The following is a 17,993-nucleotide window of genomic DNA, read 5'->3' on the forward strand; positions in this document are numbered from 1 at the left end:
CACTGGGTCACATGAAGAGCAGCTCCTCCAGATTAAAAAGTCTTTAGCTTCCACTTCTTACTACTTCCTTTGGTTACTTAACACAAATAACTACTCAAGTGCATGCTCCTCTAAACATCAGGGCTTGCTGATATAAGTCCCACAGCTTAGGAAGAACTGTTAAAAATTACCACTGGTTAAAAATTCAAGTGCCCCCAAATCAGTTCAAGTGGAATGCTGATAGTATAACCATAGCTCATATACCCCAAGTAAAATCAGAGAACTCATGCTGAGAGATCCAGCATCACCTATGGAAAGGTCTCCCACTACAGCAGTCAAATGTCCTACCTTTTTCAACCAAGGTTATAAATGCTCTTGAATATCCACTAATAAGCAACCAACTACAATGTGTTTAAGATGTTTTATTAATAAATACTGTAAGAGCACCAATGATACTTGAACATAAATCTTGCAATACTGTGCAAGAAGCAGCTGCTTGGGAATTGCAAGTGGACACGTCTGGATTTTCATGTGGGGGTGAAGGTTTTGTCCTTTTGTGTTTGCTTGTAAACAAAGTAATCTCTTCCATATTTCACATTTTTCATAAAACTGAACAACTTGATATCAAGTAACAGAAGAATGCTCATTTTACTCTTCTGTTTTTAAGGTGACTCATTGCCGTATAGGAGTGCTACAATTTAAAAACTGATCCTTTTCAAGTGTCTTCTCTTTGCACATCTGTACACACATGTTGACAACACTACTTTTGGCCACCTTCAAGTTGTGTCTGAAAGTATTTTAGCACTAACATTTCGATGTCAAAAACGGGGTGGGGGAAGGTGTATTCCTATACATCAGAGTCCTGTATATTAATAAGCATTTATACAAATATAACCCACCAAATATTGGCTTCTACATACAATTCTGAAGTATGGTGATTCATTTGGATTACCTAACCTTGAACAAAGCTAGAACTAACATGAACATTTCAGGCTGCTTGAACACACACAGAGTATGCTTGTTTCACAGGGTGGGTACAAGTTTCTCTCCCTGTGGATGCAGTTTACTTGTGAATAAGTTAAGTGATGAAGTGAAGCTTGAACAACACAGTCTGTGGTGTCGTAATATCAGCAACTGCAAGCTCCTGGCCATCCACAAGCCCCAGTTCTGAAACAGAAAGAAAAGTTTTAAGTACTGAAACCCAAATGGTTTCTTTTTTTTACTTAAAAAAAGTTATGAATGCCATTCTCACAAACCATGAAATACACCAGAAGAAAGCTACAAACAGCTCAGCAGTTAAACTAGCATTTATTGCAGTACCAGCCAGAGGTACACTCAGGCAGCCCAGAAGGCAAATTGTATCCTAGGCTACACAAAGAAGAGTGCAGCCAGCAGGGCAAGAGAGAGGATTCTGTCCTTTTACTCTGCTCCTGTGAGGCCCCACCTCCCATACTACATCCAGTTCTGATGTCACCATCATATATGACACAAGCAAGTCCAGAGGAGAAGGAAGGCCACAAAGATGATTCAAGTGCTGGAACACCTCTGCTATAAGGATAGGCTGCAGGAGCTGGGATTGTTCAGCCTGGGGAAGACTCCAGGGGAACCCTATAGGTGCCTTCCAATACCTGAAGAGATCCTACAGGAAGGCTGGAGAGGGACTTTTCATAAGGGAGTCTAGAGACAGGACAAGAAGAAACAGTTTTAAACTGAGGAAGAGAAGATTTAGACTGGATCCTACAGGAAGTTCTTCAGTACAAGGGTGATGAGTCTCTGGAATAGGCTGCCCAAGGAGATTGTGGATGGCTCCTTCCTAGGAGTGTTCAAGGCCAGGCTGGATGAGGCCTTGACCAGCAGAGTCTAGCTGGGAGGCATCCCTGCCCATGGCAGGGAGATGAGAGTAGATAATCTCCAAGGTCCCTTCCAACCTATGCTAGTCTATGATTCTATGATCTAATTCAACCAGGAAACTAACAGATCCTGTGAAGAAATAGGTAAAATATTGCTGAAATACCTTCAGTTTACATTAGTTATCAGCTCAATTTGTTGCAGTATTTTTATGTACACCCCAAATATGAATCTATTTCACACTTAAGCAATTCAAAGCTCATGTCTGAGCAACTTGAGTAAGGTATACTGCATTTAAAAAGATAAGGAAGCACATTCTATTGCATGGTGCAAAACAAAGCTAAACCTGCCATATAGAGCAATGAAACTGATTTTTTTCCTTAGAGCAGTATCTTGAAAAGCTTCCCATAACATCTGCACGATACCTCTTAGTGTCTTGGAAAGATTTGGCCTTGTTCGCTCTTCAATTGAAGCTACTGTCTGTAGAAGAAAAAAAAAAGCCTAACATTTCCTTTCAAATTCAGATAGCAAACTTACATCCATTAAGATTAGAGACAATTACATATGTTCATCCACGTTACCTGTAAATAGAGTGTTCTATTTCTCCCATACATAGTTGCTGTGATTGCAGGAGATTTCATTTGCCTGTATATAAAACATTCCAAAAAAAGGACAATGAGGCAAAAAAAAAAAAAAAATCTAAATGTTATTTTTATACAATAAGCTCCCCAAAATTATCAAGGGAATCACAACAGTTGCACACTTACAATGACGCATCATTTGTCAAGTAATCCAAGATCTCCTGCAATTTAGCTGATGGAGAAATCTCTATGTTTTGGGGAAGCTGGCTGCAGGCTGGACAGTTTTCCTACAACAAAGCAGCACAATAATCCATGTTGTGTTAAGTATGATTTTTCAAATGCTGCTAATAAGGTCTCAAAACTATTTGTGTGATTGTGGAGTTTCTTTTAAACTTTTAGCTCTAGAAGTATTAATACTTTTGCAAATTAATATGATTGGCCTGGTAGGGCATAAATCCTGCCAGGCCAGTTTACCACTTGCTCTCCTCTTTCTGTTGCGGTCTGGGAAGTTGAGTCAGACAAGCAAAGTCTTGAGGGCTAGGGGCTTAGCATGTGCCAGGTGTCTTGTGCTGCCCCTCAAGGTGCCTGCATGGTCAAACGAGGCACAAAGCTTTGAATTCACTGGCCAGAACAATGGTGCTAGTGTCTATCGGCCAGTTTGATTTTTAAAATGAAGTATTTAAAAGGGGGGTGATTTAGAAACTGTGCCTTTCTCTTTTCTGCCTTTCTGCATTCAGCCTTTCCTCATCTGCGGCTCGTTAACTGGGAATCAAGGCGGCCATGTGTATGCAGCTAGCACTAGCAGCTCAGCAGCATCAACTCAGTTCTTCTTCCTCTGCCTGTAATAGTTTGTATTTTACCCCAGGATCATTATTGCAAGTTCTGGAAGCATCTTTGCACAGGAGACTTACTCAGGGACCAAAAAGCGTTGTGAGTACCTATGTTGGAGTTAATGTCAAGACTCCATAAGCATAGTTAGAATTTGTCCTTGTTTTGTGTTCCTATTTTCCAAGTTCTGATTATTTAATTCTGTGCAACTGCTTCCTGTCGACTGAAAATTCAAAGAATCTCAGGGAATTTTCCCTTTTTAAAAAATATTAATTATAGAAATATTAATATAGAAATTAACATTCATAATTCATAACCAATTAATTTCCAATACAGTGACAAAATTCCCTTTCTCATTAAATCTGTCCAAGTCCAATGGGGTCCCAGCAGCATCTGAAGTATTCGTGAACTACAAATTTCATGTGACATAAAAATGCAATACTGCAGATTTTCAGAACAATAGTTGTCATAGCCTTTTGGAGAAGATCTGCTTATGAATCTCAAGAGAGTAGATTTTATTTCATAAACCATATTTCCTGTGTTACAGGGGAAATCTTCAAGATTCACTTTGAAAAAAAAGCAAGTCTTGTTTTCTTCTGCAGTAGCACAGCAGAAGCAGTTGAGAAACCAATGTTGCAACAGCAGCCACCACAGAAATAGCTGTCTGAAGAACTGCTCTCATGTCAGAAGCTACTTTTCTAACTACTCAGAAATTCTGCTAAAGTGGAGAAAAAATACATATGTCATTACATGTACTACACAATAGGTTTTGTTACCAAGACATCAAATAAAACATCCACGGATCTGAAGATAAACAGTCCCACTATTTTACACGTGCAGACCTCTGCTGTCATCACTATTAGGCCTCCACACCAGAGAAGGTTAAAAAGAAAAAAAAAAAAGTAATAATTATCCTACATGCTAAAAGCAATGCTCTGGAGTCATATCAGACTAACTGCATTGTTGTTTATGCTTTTAAGCCTTCAGAACTACTATTTTTCAGTGCTAGGGGCCAAGGGATCCAATATCAAGTTGCAGAAATACACAGAAACTGCCTAAGTTCAATTAAAAAAATCATAGAATCAATCCTTCAAACCTTTAATGGCACTAACCTTTCTTTCAGCTTCAAATGTGTATGTGTATAATCCATCCACATCATTAAACACCAAGTAGTTGTTAAGAGGCATGTATGAACTGTAATGACAGATAAATTAAGCATTAATACATGACATTATTTTTTAAATCATGTATGTTATTAAGAAGAAATTAAATACCTTGTGGCTATTTTAAAAACTTCAGTGGCACAAACAGCTGGAATGAGAAAAAAAAAGTTTCTTCACTTTCTAGCTCAATCTCAGAACATGTAGACATTAATGCATAGTTGTGACAAAAAAAACAGCCCACTGAGTATAACAATTTGTAACAGGAAGGATAAGCACCTGAAGGTAGTTGGGAGTTCAGTGTTCTGGTTATATTTTCAGCATTCATCTGGGACTATGTTAAGCTTATGTATTGTTGCTTTCCAGTATTTTTTCCACAGCTGTAACGTAAGCCTAAAATTTATACAGTTCTATGGCAAAGAGAACTGAGACTAAGAATAAATCAGATCCATCTAAACATTACAAGTACCTTCCCCAAGCTCTCAATTCCAAACTGCTACCTTACAAGTCTGAAGTCTGTAACACAGAAGTGAAATTAGTTCTGGTAGCATACCTGCAATTACTGCATTTGTAGAAGCTACTGCTGGAATGATTCGTTTAACCACCCCTGTGAACACAAAACATACTATGATGCTTGGAAAAGACAGGGCTGTAAGTACAGAAGGATGCACCCAAAGGCACTGAAAACTTCCCAGGAATTTCTATAAAAAGGTGTAATGCCAGGCTGCTCAAGCCCTTTGATATTTCAGGAATGGAATCAAGCATGTTGAGAAAATAAAAGGTACTTGAACATCTGATTAATCATACAAATATTTGTCCTAGCATAGGAAACAAGTTGCTCATTTCTGTTTTAAGATGCTAAGTGGACCATTTTTCCCTCAGCAGAGCTGCCACCTCAGTCATGTCAAAACCAAAGAATGCCAATCCAGCCTGTGAATGCCATAAAGTCAGTGGAATGCCATATCCTTACCTTGTGTGAGTCTGTATGTGACACCCTTGATACTAAACTGTGATGCTCTTTCTAGAGACTTTTGGTAAATCCACTGTATATGTTCAGGGTCATCTCCATCCAATGCAACACCCTCTACAGCAAAGTTAAGAATTCACATATAAGTTGCAGTTTTAAGAATTCTTCAGAAATACTTCTCAAAAAAATTGAGGTTAAAACTAATTATCCATTAGGCTGTTAACATTTTTGCCAAATCGTGGTGGACAGGAGAGATGCCCGAGGACTGGAGAAGAGACAATGTCACTCCAGTCTTCAAAAAGGACAAGAAAGAAGTTCCAGGGAACTACAGACCAGTCAGCCTCACCTCCATCCCCGGAAAAATGATGGAGTGGTTCCTTCTGGAGGGCATCTCAAGGCACTTGGAAGAAAAGGTTATCAGGAGTAGTCAGCATGGATTTATCTAGGGGAAGTCATGCTTAACTAACCTGACAGCATTCTATGAGGACCTAACTGAATGGGTAGATTCCGGGAGACCAGTGGATGTAGTCTACCTTGACCTTAGCAAGGCCTTTGACACTGTTTCCCATGATATTGTAGTGAGCAAGCTCAGGAAGTGTGGGATGGAAGAGCAGTGAGAGGGATTAGGAACTAGTTACAAGATAGAGTTCAAAGAGTGATGATCAATGGTGCTAGGTCCAGCTGGAGAGTTGTAACCAGTGGAGTCCCTCAGGGATCAGTGCTGGGTCCAGTCCTATACAACATCTTCATCAAGGACACTGATGAGAGGACATACAGAGTCTGATCAGCAAGTTTGCTGCTGACACCAAACTGGGAGGCTTGGCTGAGACAGCTGAAAGCTGTGTGGCCATCCAGTGAGACCTGGACAGACCAAGACCCGGGCACAGAGGAACCAAATGAGGTTCAACAAGGACAAATGCAGAGTCCTCCACCAGGGAAGGAATAAACTGCACCAGTACAGGCTGGTAGGTGATCTGCTGGAGAGCAGTCCTGTGGAGAGGGACCTAAGAGTGCTGTTGGATAAGTTTACCATGGGGCAGCAGTGTGCCCTTGTGGCCAGGAAGGCCAATGGGATCCTGGGATGTATTAAGAAGAGTGTGTCCAGCAAATCAAGGGAGGTTATCCTCCCCCTCTACTCTGCCCTGGTGAGACCTGATCTTGAATACTGCGTTCAGTTTTGCGCTCCCCAGTTTAAGAGAAAGCGGGATCTGCTGGAGAGGTTCCAGCGGAGGATGACTGAGGGACTGGAGGGCATGACATATGAGGAGAGGCTGAGGAACCTGGGGCTGCTTAGTCTGGAGAAGAAAGGACTGAGAAGGGATCTATAAACATATGAGGGCTGGTCAGGAGTTGGGGGACAGGCTCTTCTCACTTGCTCCCTGGGATAGGACAAGGAGCAATGGGTGTAAGCCACAGCACAGGAGGTTCCACCTCAACACAAGGGGGAACTTCTTTATTATAAGGGTCACAGAGCACAGGAATAGGCTCCTTAGAGAGCTTGTGGAATCTCCTTCTCTAGAGACTTTCAAGGCCTGTCTGGATGTGTTCCTCTGTCAACTATGCTAGATTTTGTGGTCCTGCTGTGGCAGGGGGATTGGACTCCATCTCCTTGGGTCCTTTCCAACACCTAACAACCTCTGATTAGACAATTTAACTGAAGTACCATTTCTACAAACATCATTAAGTTCCGACACAAATTGTACACAAACTATCTGAATTTCACCGATCTGTGGAGCTGTTAAAGGTGGTGTTTTGAGTAGGAAAAACACTGTGCAGTATGAGAGATGCATACACATTAATAAACTCAGAACTGGACACTGAGTCCAAGAAGATAATATCTATCACCAGCCCAGAGGAGGCTGATTCAGTATGGCAATGAGCCACTTAAGCTCATTAAGGTAGGACTATTTTATTAGAAGTAGCTCTGAATATCTAACTGAAAACAAAGTAGTTAAAAGGAGAAATGTCAGTTTAGCATCACTGTGATTACCTCCAAAAGGTTGCTCCTTTGGCCACTGCAATATCCTGACATACTCAATACAATGTTCCGGCAGTCTGGGCATAGATGCAATAGTACACATGGGAAAATTGACCTGTGTGGGCAGGGGAACAAAACCAGAAGAAAGCATTTAGAACATTATGTACAACACTAGGAAAAGAAATAAACAAATTCAAGAAATTTAAAACAAACAGACAAATACATGCCCTACTGGTTGCAATTACCTGTGGTGGATAAAGCTCAAGTGTGCATTCCACACATGCTGTCATACCAGGAATAATCACACGAACATTTCCTTTAAATCCTTCTGTTCCTCCATCTACTAACGGTATGATGGAGTCTGTATCCAGTTCACCATTTTTATAATGTAAAAATGACATCTAACAAATAAAGGAGGGAGTTGTCTGGTTAGCTTATTGGTTATTTTAAAAGAAAGTTGCAGTGAAAAAAAATCCTAAAGACTTTATTCTTTATGGTACAAAACAGGATCGAATGTTTAATATACCTCCTGCCTTAAGGGTAGATAGCACGTAACACTGTTTGTCAGGGAACAAGACACACCCTCACCTCCACCTCCTCCCTGTATCCCCTTTATACTTAAGAAAATAGTAGTATTTATATCAGAACAAATAGTTGGCTGGTTTGAAGTGCGTGGAGTGTTAATTCTTGATTTTCTGTTTTGGTCTTAAAGTACTGATAAATACTCAATATTATTATTTTATAAACAAATCCACAAGGATAAAACTAGCTATAAAGAAATAAAAAGAACAGAAATAGATACAGAGTTTCTGAGTTGTGAGCCTTGAGTTCATTTTAGTGACATATGCTACAGAAATATATTTGATTTTAGTGATCTGTACTCAAGCAATAACCAGTTTTTAAAACAATTGAAGCGTTTACCAGCATGCCATTTATCCATCTTCTTGCAATTATAGAGTCGAGCCCACAAACAATAATATGAAACTCTAGGATGAAAAAAACATGTTATTTAATCTCTACATTAGTGCACACTTCTTAATACAAGCTAAGTATACTGTCCATAAGAGTCTGAAGGAAGTGAGGTGGCAGGTGCTTAAATTTGGTCTGCTTTTTAACTTCTGATTCTGGTATACTGTAGAAGATTAAAATAACTAGCAATCCAACTACCAGGAAAAGAAGAAAGCAGCAATTGCAGTGTTCCCATAAGGCACTAGTGGGTGTTTGGCAAGCAAATAACAATCACTTACGTTGATAAAAGCTTTCATCCATGTCTTGAATCTTTTTAAAATAACTGAATGTAAGCCCAGTAAAGGAACATACTTGACAAGTACTTCAAGTCCACTGTTTTCTATTTGCTAAAATAAAGCCCAAACTTCATCTAACGTTTTACTATAATCATACAATAGTTAATTTAGTAACAATAGTTAATTTCTAAGTACTTTATAAGTACTTTACTTGCTTACAAAGTAAGCCTTACTTTTATGTGACACCTTTTGAAAAAAATGACTGAAAAAGATTAAAAATTTTCACAGATGAAACTGTAGTATGTGGCATAACAAGTAAGGGACACAATGTAGTAGTCACATATAGGAGAAAGCTCAGCATGCAAACCATTTAGGAACCTCAAAACACATGGTTTCACCAAATCCTGGACCACTAAGTGCTGCTTTATACTTATAAACTAATGTCTCCAACCGGTACATACTTGAAACACTGTGGGGAATAAACCCATAACTCTACAATATTCTGATTTTTACTGAAACATTACTTGAATAAAAACTAAGCAGAAATATACAAAATAAAAGCTCAGTCTTCTCACCCTATGAATATTTCCTGTATGCTAATGTCACTGAGAAAGAATTCCCAACCATCAGATGAATGGATCCGTTGTCACATGAAAGAGAAGATGGCAACAAAATACTTCAGATAGTCTCACCACCTATAGAGTTTGCTAGGTCTTTTGAAGCCCTAAGGGCTACTACTTCTCTATGAAAGGATACGGCGTGACAGTACAGTTGGGGATGCGGCTGTTTAGGAACTCTGCTGCAACTTCTGCTTTTGGTCGCCCAACATCCTTTGGTCTGGGAGAAAAATCCAAGTATTTTCCAATGCATTATTTTAGTAGATTCACTCTTCTAAAGACTCTATGCACTGCACTACTGAATTAAGTGGTTAACCATAGCTGCAGAACAATTTATTGATGCAGATAACATTAAGGCATCCCTGTAAATCATCCGATATGAGAACCACACATCCATATACATCCACAGAGCTACAGTTATCAGCACCAAAAAAATCTGACTTTTTTTCATTTTGTTTTAAAAAAAAAAGTACCAGAAAAACTGGTATCTCAATCTTTGTGTGTTTTTCTTTGGTGTCACCTTTTCCATCAATTATTAGCTGTACTGGAAGGGTAGGTAACGTATGTTAATTATCTTCACACTCAAATTAAGACATCACAGATCTCAAAACCAGAAGGAGCCACAAAGCAACATTTAGTTAATTTTGAGTACTGTTGTGATATGAAAGTTCAGTAATCTTTAGTAACATCCTGTTATTAAACTAAAATAATGATCATATTCACCAACTTTGTTCAGGTACATTTTAAAAATCCAAAGTCAAATGGTGCCAGTATCACTTACCGAAAGAGGAACTGTCGGTTGAGATTAGAAACATCTATGGTGTCCATGTCAATAACATGGATCTGCCTAAAGCCAGACAGTGCCTGTAAAAAGGGATAGTCACCCTCATTTAGTAGGTAATGAAATGCTTACTAGTACTCCAGAATTCATTTCACATGCTAAGAAAGCAATCTTTGAAGAACAAACATATATGGCTGGCTATATGTTATTTAGCCAGTTGAAATAAGGAGAATTCCAATGGTCAAAGACAATGTTCTACTGAACATAACATCACTTCAGTCTCCCCAGTCATAGCATAGGGAAGCCAATGGTGGGTTGATGTAAGGTGAATCTGCAGTATTCACTCACAACTGCAGTAAATCAAAAGCATTTGTTGTGGGGAAAAAATTGCAGAATTTGAAGAAATACCACAAGCACGTCCTTGCTTAGCAGGAATAGTAAACCAATGTTTGATTCTACTAAAATGTTACGGTTTTGAATATTTGTAATTTTGACAGTTGGCATAAATAAGTCTGGCACACCCACCCTCAAATCAGAGTTCAAAACAAACCAGCATTCAATGCTGGAACAGAAAGCAAACACAAAGTCATCTTGCTATCTACAAACACACCGAATCTCTGACAGAATGCTGCCTGATCTGTTTGTACAAAGTCCCTGGGTAGATCTGGCAAATAACTTTGGAGTGTCTTAAAACTGTATTCTGGGTCTGATCAGATAAAGTAATAACATGTCATGTACAAAGAAAAAATATGAGCTGTGGTAAAAGGGAAATAAGTGCTGTAAAACAGCAGGTTTAAAGAAAGGAAATGGGTTGTGATGTTCTGAGGTGACCCTAGAAAAACTTAGAGTCCCATTCCATTAAGACTCAATCTTGTTACACTTTAAGACCTTCAAAATTTTCATTTTCCATTTTCTGAATAAACAGAGCCATCCCAGGAGTAGAAATTATTTAAAGTGATATATTGGGAAACTGATTAAAACAAGCAAGAGGGTGTAAGTTTATCAGACTAGAAGTGAATTTCAGCAAGAAAGGAGAGGATTTCTGTATGTGCTATCGGATACCCTATGTTGAGCAACCATTTTGTTTCACTGATAAATGTTCGGCACTATCAAAGCAGGTTGGAAGAGCCTTCTAAGGAAAAGAACAAGCCTGTGACATCACAAACATACAGACTGGAGTCTTCACATTTATATTCACTGTCCCACAGACATGGATAAATGTGACTAGCATCTAAATTTATGAGTTTACCTGAAGATGATAAAAATAAATCATGGTACTTAAAACCTTTTAAAGAGATGGGAATTGATCGCACACAACACACAACATCCTCATCCCATAAAAATCCTCCTCACAATGAGCTATCCACAGATGGAATGTTATACGTCCCAATAAATCCATAAAACAGTATTTCTGGGCAAAGGTTAGATTCACCAGTGCTAAATTCCCGAAGAAGGAAAACCGCCACAGAGCTGTCAAAGTCTTTTCATGTAAAACCCTGCACTACAGTAACAAACCAGCAGTGAGAACAAAAGCATACACAAATGCTGGAACTGTAAAACCCCTGTGTTGATGGATCCTGAATGCCTGACTTTAAACAATATTACTGATTGATCAAGCAGCCCAGGCTTGGAAATAACCTACAGAAACACTAAAATAACAGTAAGTAAATTCTGTAGTAAAACACACTGAAGCATAATTGTTTGTATAAATTAAGGGAAAAAGTTATTCCCTAAGTTATTGTATTGATCCACGCATGTTCCATACAGTCCGTAAGGACAGAAATCCTTAATAAGTAGAAGCAAGAAAAATTACAGTATCAGTCTCAACTGCCAAACTCAAACAGGATGATAACCATGACGATAAACATGCGTGTCTGTGCAGATAAAAAACACATTAATAGGATAATTAAATTCATACCATTTATTGGGTATATGTCCGACAAAACATGATCCCACAACTATATTTTAAACACATTAAAATTGCTTTTCAGAACACAGTGAGAGAATCTATTATAAACTTACACTGTGTAGGAAAAATGCAGAATAGCTTCTTGCACAACAGGCAAGTCCTGTAATATTCCTTCGCCATTCTTATACTATTTTTGATTCCTCCTTTGCCTTTTCACACGGGATAGATAGCACATGCTCAAAGCTGCCATTACATAGGCTGAATTCAGCAATGCAGATGCAACTCTGAAGGAGTGACCAGGCTCTGCAGGCAACTTCTGATCTACCGGTCCCAAGGAAGTGGAAAACCTGAGTGCCACTATTCAGGAGGACAAACAGATTCCACAAACGGGACAGTTACCACAGACACAGTAAGTCTGTCTCCACTACTTTCACTACGGACGAACATAAATAATTCCAGCAATTCTAACCTCACTTTAATCCAAATATGTAAACAAACAAATTAAATTCAACTTTGATTGTTAACACTGAACTTTGTACTAGTACTTATGACAGTTTAAAGTATGAAATTTCAAATATACATCTTTGTCATATTCCAAACATTTCCTTGTATCAGTATGAGCATGATTTATTCTTAGTATACTTAATTTCCCTACCAAATTCCTGATAATTAGGGAAAAATATCATCAGACCGTATTTGCAAATGAATTCTTGTGTGTTTCATAAACAGTACCGTGCTGTCCCTCATGATAAGTTTTGAGAGAAATAGCATGCAGCATGTCAGACTACCACCTTTAAAGCTTATTATCAAAGCACACTCTCCAAGTGTATTGTCTGTATCATCACATATTTTATCAGAAACATAATAGCTATATACCATCAAAAATGTCATTTAACAAAGGTTAGAAAAGATTATTTCCTCAAGAAAAAAAAAACAGTAAGACTCTAAGAAGCAAAGAGTGAAAACTGAGTAATTACCAGGTTTTTCAGGAGTTCACATCCTAATCCTCCTGCTCCAATAACTAGCACTTTACATGTGCTTAATAAAAACTCAAAACCCTGCAGAAAATACAAAACAAAAAAAATTAATATGCTAAACAGGAGAAAGCACAATTTGTCCCTTGCTTCATAACCCTTATAAATGCATTATGAAAAATTTCCAGTGCCTTGTTTCACATAAACCAATTTAGATCACTGCATCAACCTGTGCTTGCAGGAGTAATTACGTATCAGACTTCAATTAGGTGCTGAGTTCCTGCAGTTCTTACACTGGAACTCGTAGGAAAGCAAGATCTTCACTAGCTACAGTATTTTCTTTATATTCATTTTGATCAAGAAAAAAAAAATCAAGGTCCATTTTTATTCTGTTTATAGAGATGATGTTTTCTTCCTCAAAATATTTTTTTTACATAACATGAAATAAATCCAAACAGCAGACAACACTTCTGTCTAAAAAGGACTGAAATTTTTAACTGTATAACTGCTGTGAATCATTCTACTAGACCTCAGCTACAAACAAGTAAATAATGGAACAGTACATTAGAAAGGTAACATTAAAATGCATTCAACTGCGATCTCTAAAACAAAACATACCAAAAAAGGAAAGCGGGAGAAATAATTAAAACAGTGTAAACTTTGCTTTTTCCTACTGAACATCCTTCCCGATTCCCTAAGTAATCTTATTAAACTTAATATTTTCAGTACGAGAAATGACTGTATCTAATAACTTAAACACAGCGATAAAAGCTACTATTTTTTGCACAGAACTCACAGAGCATAATATCTTGTTACTATATGTATAACAACAAACTTGTGCCTGACAACACACAATTTAGAAACACAAGCTTAGAAAAAGAATGCAATGTTCTTCTAAAATCATAATGTTCAGCTGATTAAAATAAAACGTTTTCATGCAGTTTTAGCATTCACACACTGCTGGTGCTCAATTAATGGAACTGTTTAAATTAGTTGCAACACATGCTACAGATTTTTTATGTAAAGTAAGTGGTTCTCACTTGAGGGCCTGGCTCGAATTCAGGATGTGTGAATGGTCCAGATCGCTCGAGGAACTTCTTTACATGGTTCCAGCGATCTTCCCAGTCTCCAGAGACCCCACACCCACCATCAACAGCCATTCTGCACAGAACACAGTAAATTCAGCTGCAAAACCATACAGAAAAAGCAACAAATCTGAAGTATTTTTTCTTTATGTATCTTAAAAGCACCTAAATAATTGACTATTTGTGCAAACGAACATACATATTCCTCATGCACTAAGTTAGGTGCATGAACATTTGTATGAGTGAATTTTATTTGTGGAATTAGAAGCAAATATGGGAGGGAGAACCTCAAGCATTTCAGTAAATCCCAATGATATAGCTGTTACTAGTAAAAGTTGACCTGAAGGGTCTAGCCTTTTGCATTTTATTCTCTTCATACCTAAAGAACCCCAAAAAAAGAAGCTGTCCCATTAGATTTGGGGGATGATTTTCTTTTTTCTAATCAAAACCCTGTAGCCTCTTTTTGACAGGCTTTTTTTAGTTCATAAAACACTTTGAGAATTATCATTATGTAACTGCAATTGTGAGGTACTGCATGAATAACAGCAAGGTGCTTCCAAATCTTCACAATAGTTAATTAAAAACAGTATTAAAAATAGGAATTTTGAATGTTATTCACCCTCAATTGGTACTACTGAATTTAGAATACCCCTGGTTTTCAGTCACCACCTCACCCTGTCAGCAGTAGCAGTATTACTTGGAAAAAAAGTTTTTATTTTAAATCAGAGACAGAATTTATATCAAACACTACCTTTCTTCTGCCTTTCCAGGTCACTTTTAGTAGTAGATAACTATAAATTAAGAGACTTACTGGAATAGTTCAAAATCAACTCTCTTAAGTAATTCTCTACGGTAAGATCATCACCTACACAGAACAAGCCCTTCCTTAATAGAACACACTTCTGAGGATCTCCACGCAATATGTGTGGACAATTGTTCTACGTTAATAGAAAATAAGTCTCATTGCAAAAGAGCTTTGCCAACCCTGAGTATGAAAGGCTGTGTCACCTTTGATAAGGAGTGTTACTTGCTTCCTCCTATAACGTAATATAAAGAAGGCTTGTTTCAATAACCCTTGTTAGGTAACGTTTAGAATTTATCATTACCTCGGGTGACTTATCTCAAACTAAAAGGAAAACATAGTGAAAACACTTAGATATTGAATGTCTTTATTCTCACAGAATTCACATAAGGTACTATATCTGCAACAACTTTTATCTTACAGACAATTAATTTTGTAGATTTTCAGGAACCGGGAAAAACCTCACTAAATTGCTAGAATATATACCTCTATTTGTACTTTGATTACAGACTCAACTCACTCTTGGTTAACTGTTTACTTCAGGTAAGCTAACAACTGCTAATACTTTAAGATCTACAAAATTTATTTGCATTTATAATGGTCTTTTGATTCCTGACTTGCCTTTTTCTTTCTCCTCCCATTTTCGTAACTTACAAGCAAAAATTCGTTTTTAGGAAGGTGCAAATAAATACAGCACCCCTCCTCTCCCAAACCCTGGGCTCATCTGCTGTAGACCAGTGTTCAGGATGTATATTAAACAGTGACTTAAGCAAATAAAGTGAGTCAATATCGCAATAATTGCTTCTAAAGGGTATATTCAAATTTTTAACTTTTCTGGAAACAAGTTCAAAAGTTACACTTGGTGACAGTAAGGGCAACTTTTTTTTTTTTTATACAAACAGCCATTAAGCAGCAGTGCTCCTTTACTGTTTAGATGCATATTTTCTTTTTTAAGTGTCAAAAAGTGGTAAGATCTAATTTTAATGTTGCAATTATTGCACTATAATTTGTTTTTTACAGGTCTGGACATCGTGGAGATCTGAAAAACTTCAGTAACCTAAACCTAAGATTTATGCTTAACTCTAGAAACAGTTTTCACGTTTCTTATTGTGGTGTTGCTACAGCATTACCAGACACTTGCATTATGGAGAGTTTAACAAAATTCTGATTTATTTTACCAAATCAATTTTACATTTGGTTTAAAAATATCAGAGCACAGTCCTTGTGTTGCTTCAGGCCCAGTCTTTTCCCTGCCACTTTTAGATCTTCAAAGCTCCATGCTTTTGAGGTACTCGGCATGCACCCACGGCCCCCCATTCAACATGCCCAAGGATTTTTGTAACCTTCACCCCAACGCACACATGCACTGCCTGTGAGTCCACTGCTCAGCCACACAAGTCTGCTTTGGGAGAGGGCCACAAGCAGATGGAAGGGAATAGTTGAGGGATGGAAGCAGATTAAGATTAATGCCTTTAAAACATTAGTTTCCAAGGCCACTAAAACAGATGCATTGAATTTGACAGATGCATAAGCAGAGGTAACTCTTTCACAGCCTGGATTTTTAGTTTTCAGACATATTTTAGTCACCTGCTTCTAACCTACAGGCTTTCCCCTAGTCTCTGACCAGTAATGCAGCTTTTTCCATTCCTATAAGAAAGCTCTCTCGCACGCCAGCCTTTAATCATGCAAACTCCACACCAGCAATTCCCATTCCCACTCCGGGTGAGCCCCTTGGTCCTCTCCCCAGGAGACTCCTCTTCCCCAGTCCTTGCTCTTCAAACGCCCTTTGGCATTCCCCTTCCTCACACTAATCCACCTAACACCTTTCATGGGCTCCCTCCTCCGACTTCGGACTTGCCATCCCATCTCCACTCAGCTCACCGGGCCTCGGGCCGCTCACGCACGGTCGCCTCTACCAGCGCTTCTCCGGCGGGCCTCGCAGCCCTAAACTAACTCGCAGCCTCCACCCAGCCCAAACCTCTTCTGCGGGGCTGCGGCTCGCCCTGACCTACCAGCCGCTCTTCAGCAAGCACTGCCTGCCCCTACCCTGGGCCGGGGGCCCGCTCACCCGCAGCCCCGCACTAACCCATCCGCCAGCAGCTCCTCTAGCCTCCTTCTTTTCTTCTCCCTAAAAGAGAGAGAATAAAAGAAGGGTCAGTATCGCGCTACAGAGACCAGGGAGGAGGGAGAGGGGACCCCGGGGCCCACCCATCCCCGGGAAGCGGGGAAGAGGGCAGCCGAGCACACACATACAGGATACTTACGGTTCCTCGCCATCCGCCATATTTCCCTCTGCTTCCCACAGTGCCCCGCGGCGCATTGCCAGAGCAGCGTCACGGCTGCGGGCCCGTGAAGTGGCGCGGCAGGAGGCAGAGCCTGCGCTGGGCGGGCCGCCAGGTGCTGGCTAACAGCTGCTCTGATCCAGTCCTAGGCAGTGGGCTACTGTGATCACACGGCTTGCTGCTGACCTTCCTTTTGAGTGCTATAGAATCATAGAATTGAGACGGCGATCAAAAACTAATAGCCGAGAACCGCTTGGCCACGGTTTTTCTTTACTGTGGTGCCGGGTGCAAAGGAGGCACCCTCCAAATTTGCATCAACCCGAAAGCGGTCCCAAAAAATGCTTTATACGCTATGCGTATTCATTAAATTTCGGGGAAGCAGTTCACATATGCATCGAGTAATTTAAATTTATAAGTTCCTTTTACTTAGTGCTAATATCATCTTTGGAGTGTGTGAATCTTTATCTTATCCTCTTTGACATTTTTGGTCACTGTCTTGTCTCTTTCGCTCAAGGCCTCACCATTATTTATGCTAGAAGTCTAGAAACTAATCTCTTAGCTGTTGGTAAAGTTTTCTATCAGACAGAAATTCGATCAGAAAGAACAACACTCTGTGAAAAATAGGCAAAAAGTTTTGAAGGGACCTCGATATCCATCCTGCTAATGCAGGTATATCTAGAACACATTGCACAGGAACGTGTCCAGGCAGGTATTTAAAGTCTCCAGAAGTGCAGGGCTCTACACTCGCCCTTATTGAACTTAATGTGGTTCACTTTTGCCCAGCTCCCCAGACAGTCCATCTGTGTCAGCCACCTCTCTCAGAGCAGAACATTGTTGCCTGGCACATTGGCGAAGCAGCCCGGGGGTGCTGTGTGGCACATGCACTTGACCTGCAGGGGATGAAGTGCAAAAACACTGAAAGAGCAACAGGGACTCTCACGAGGTCTTCTGGGGTTTG

The 17,993-nt window shown here is 39.3% G+C and overlaps 1 protein-coding gene across 5 annotated transcripts; it reads right to left on the reverse strand.

Annotated features, from left to right (window-relative positions):
* Positions 1–386: 386 nt before the first annotated feature.
* UBA3 (ubiquitin like modifier activating enzyme 3) lies at positions 387–17,187 on the reverse strand. 5 transcript variants are annotated; one of them, XM_064157064.1, is made up of 18 exons: positions 17,018–17,187; positions 16,840–16,881; positions 13,907–14,027; positions 12,870–12,950; positions 9,984–10,066; positions 9,342–9,422; positions 8,589–8,632; positions 8,263–8,327; positions 7,587–7,742; positions 7,354–7,456; positions 5,367–5,480; positions 4,950–5,003; positions 4,511–4,547; positions 4,349–4,430; positions 2,595–2,695; positions 2,409–2,472; positions 2,253–2,328; positions 387–1,146 (listed from the first exon to the last, which is right to left on the reverse strand). In XM_064157064.1, the coding sequence occupies exons 1-18, from the start codon at positions 17,071–17,073 to the stop codon at positions 1,058–1,060; spliced, it is 1,449 nt and encodes a 482-aa protein (XP_064013134.1). In that variant the 5' UTR covers positions 17,074–17,187; the 3' UTR covers positions 387–1,057. The 5 variants fall into 5 exon arrangements, with proteins under 5 accessions (XP_064013134.1, XP_064013135.1, XP_064013138.1 ...); XM_064157065.1 differs by having other exon boundaries at positions 2,253–2,307; positions 17,018–17,184; XM_064157068.1 differs by lacking the exon at positions 16,840–16,881 and having other exon boundaries at positions 17,018–17,186.
* Between the last annotated feature and the right edge of the window lie 806 nt (positions 17,188–17,993).

This window comes from Pogoniulus pusillus, chromosome 16 (genome assembly GCF_015220805.1).
Source record: "Pogoniulus pusillus isolate bPogPus1 chromosome 16, bPogPus1.pri, whole genome shotgun sequence".
Lineage (NCBI taxonomy): Eukaryota > Metazoa > Chordata > Aves > Piciformes > Lybiidae > Pogoniulus > Pogoniulus pusillus.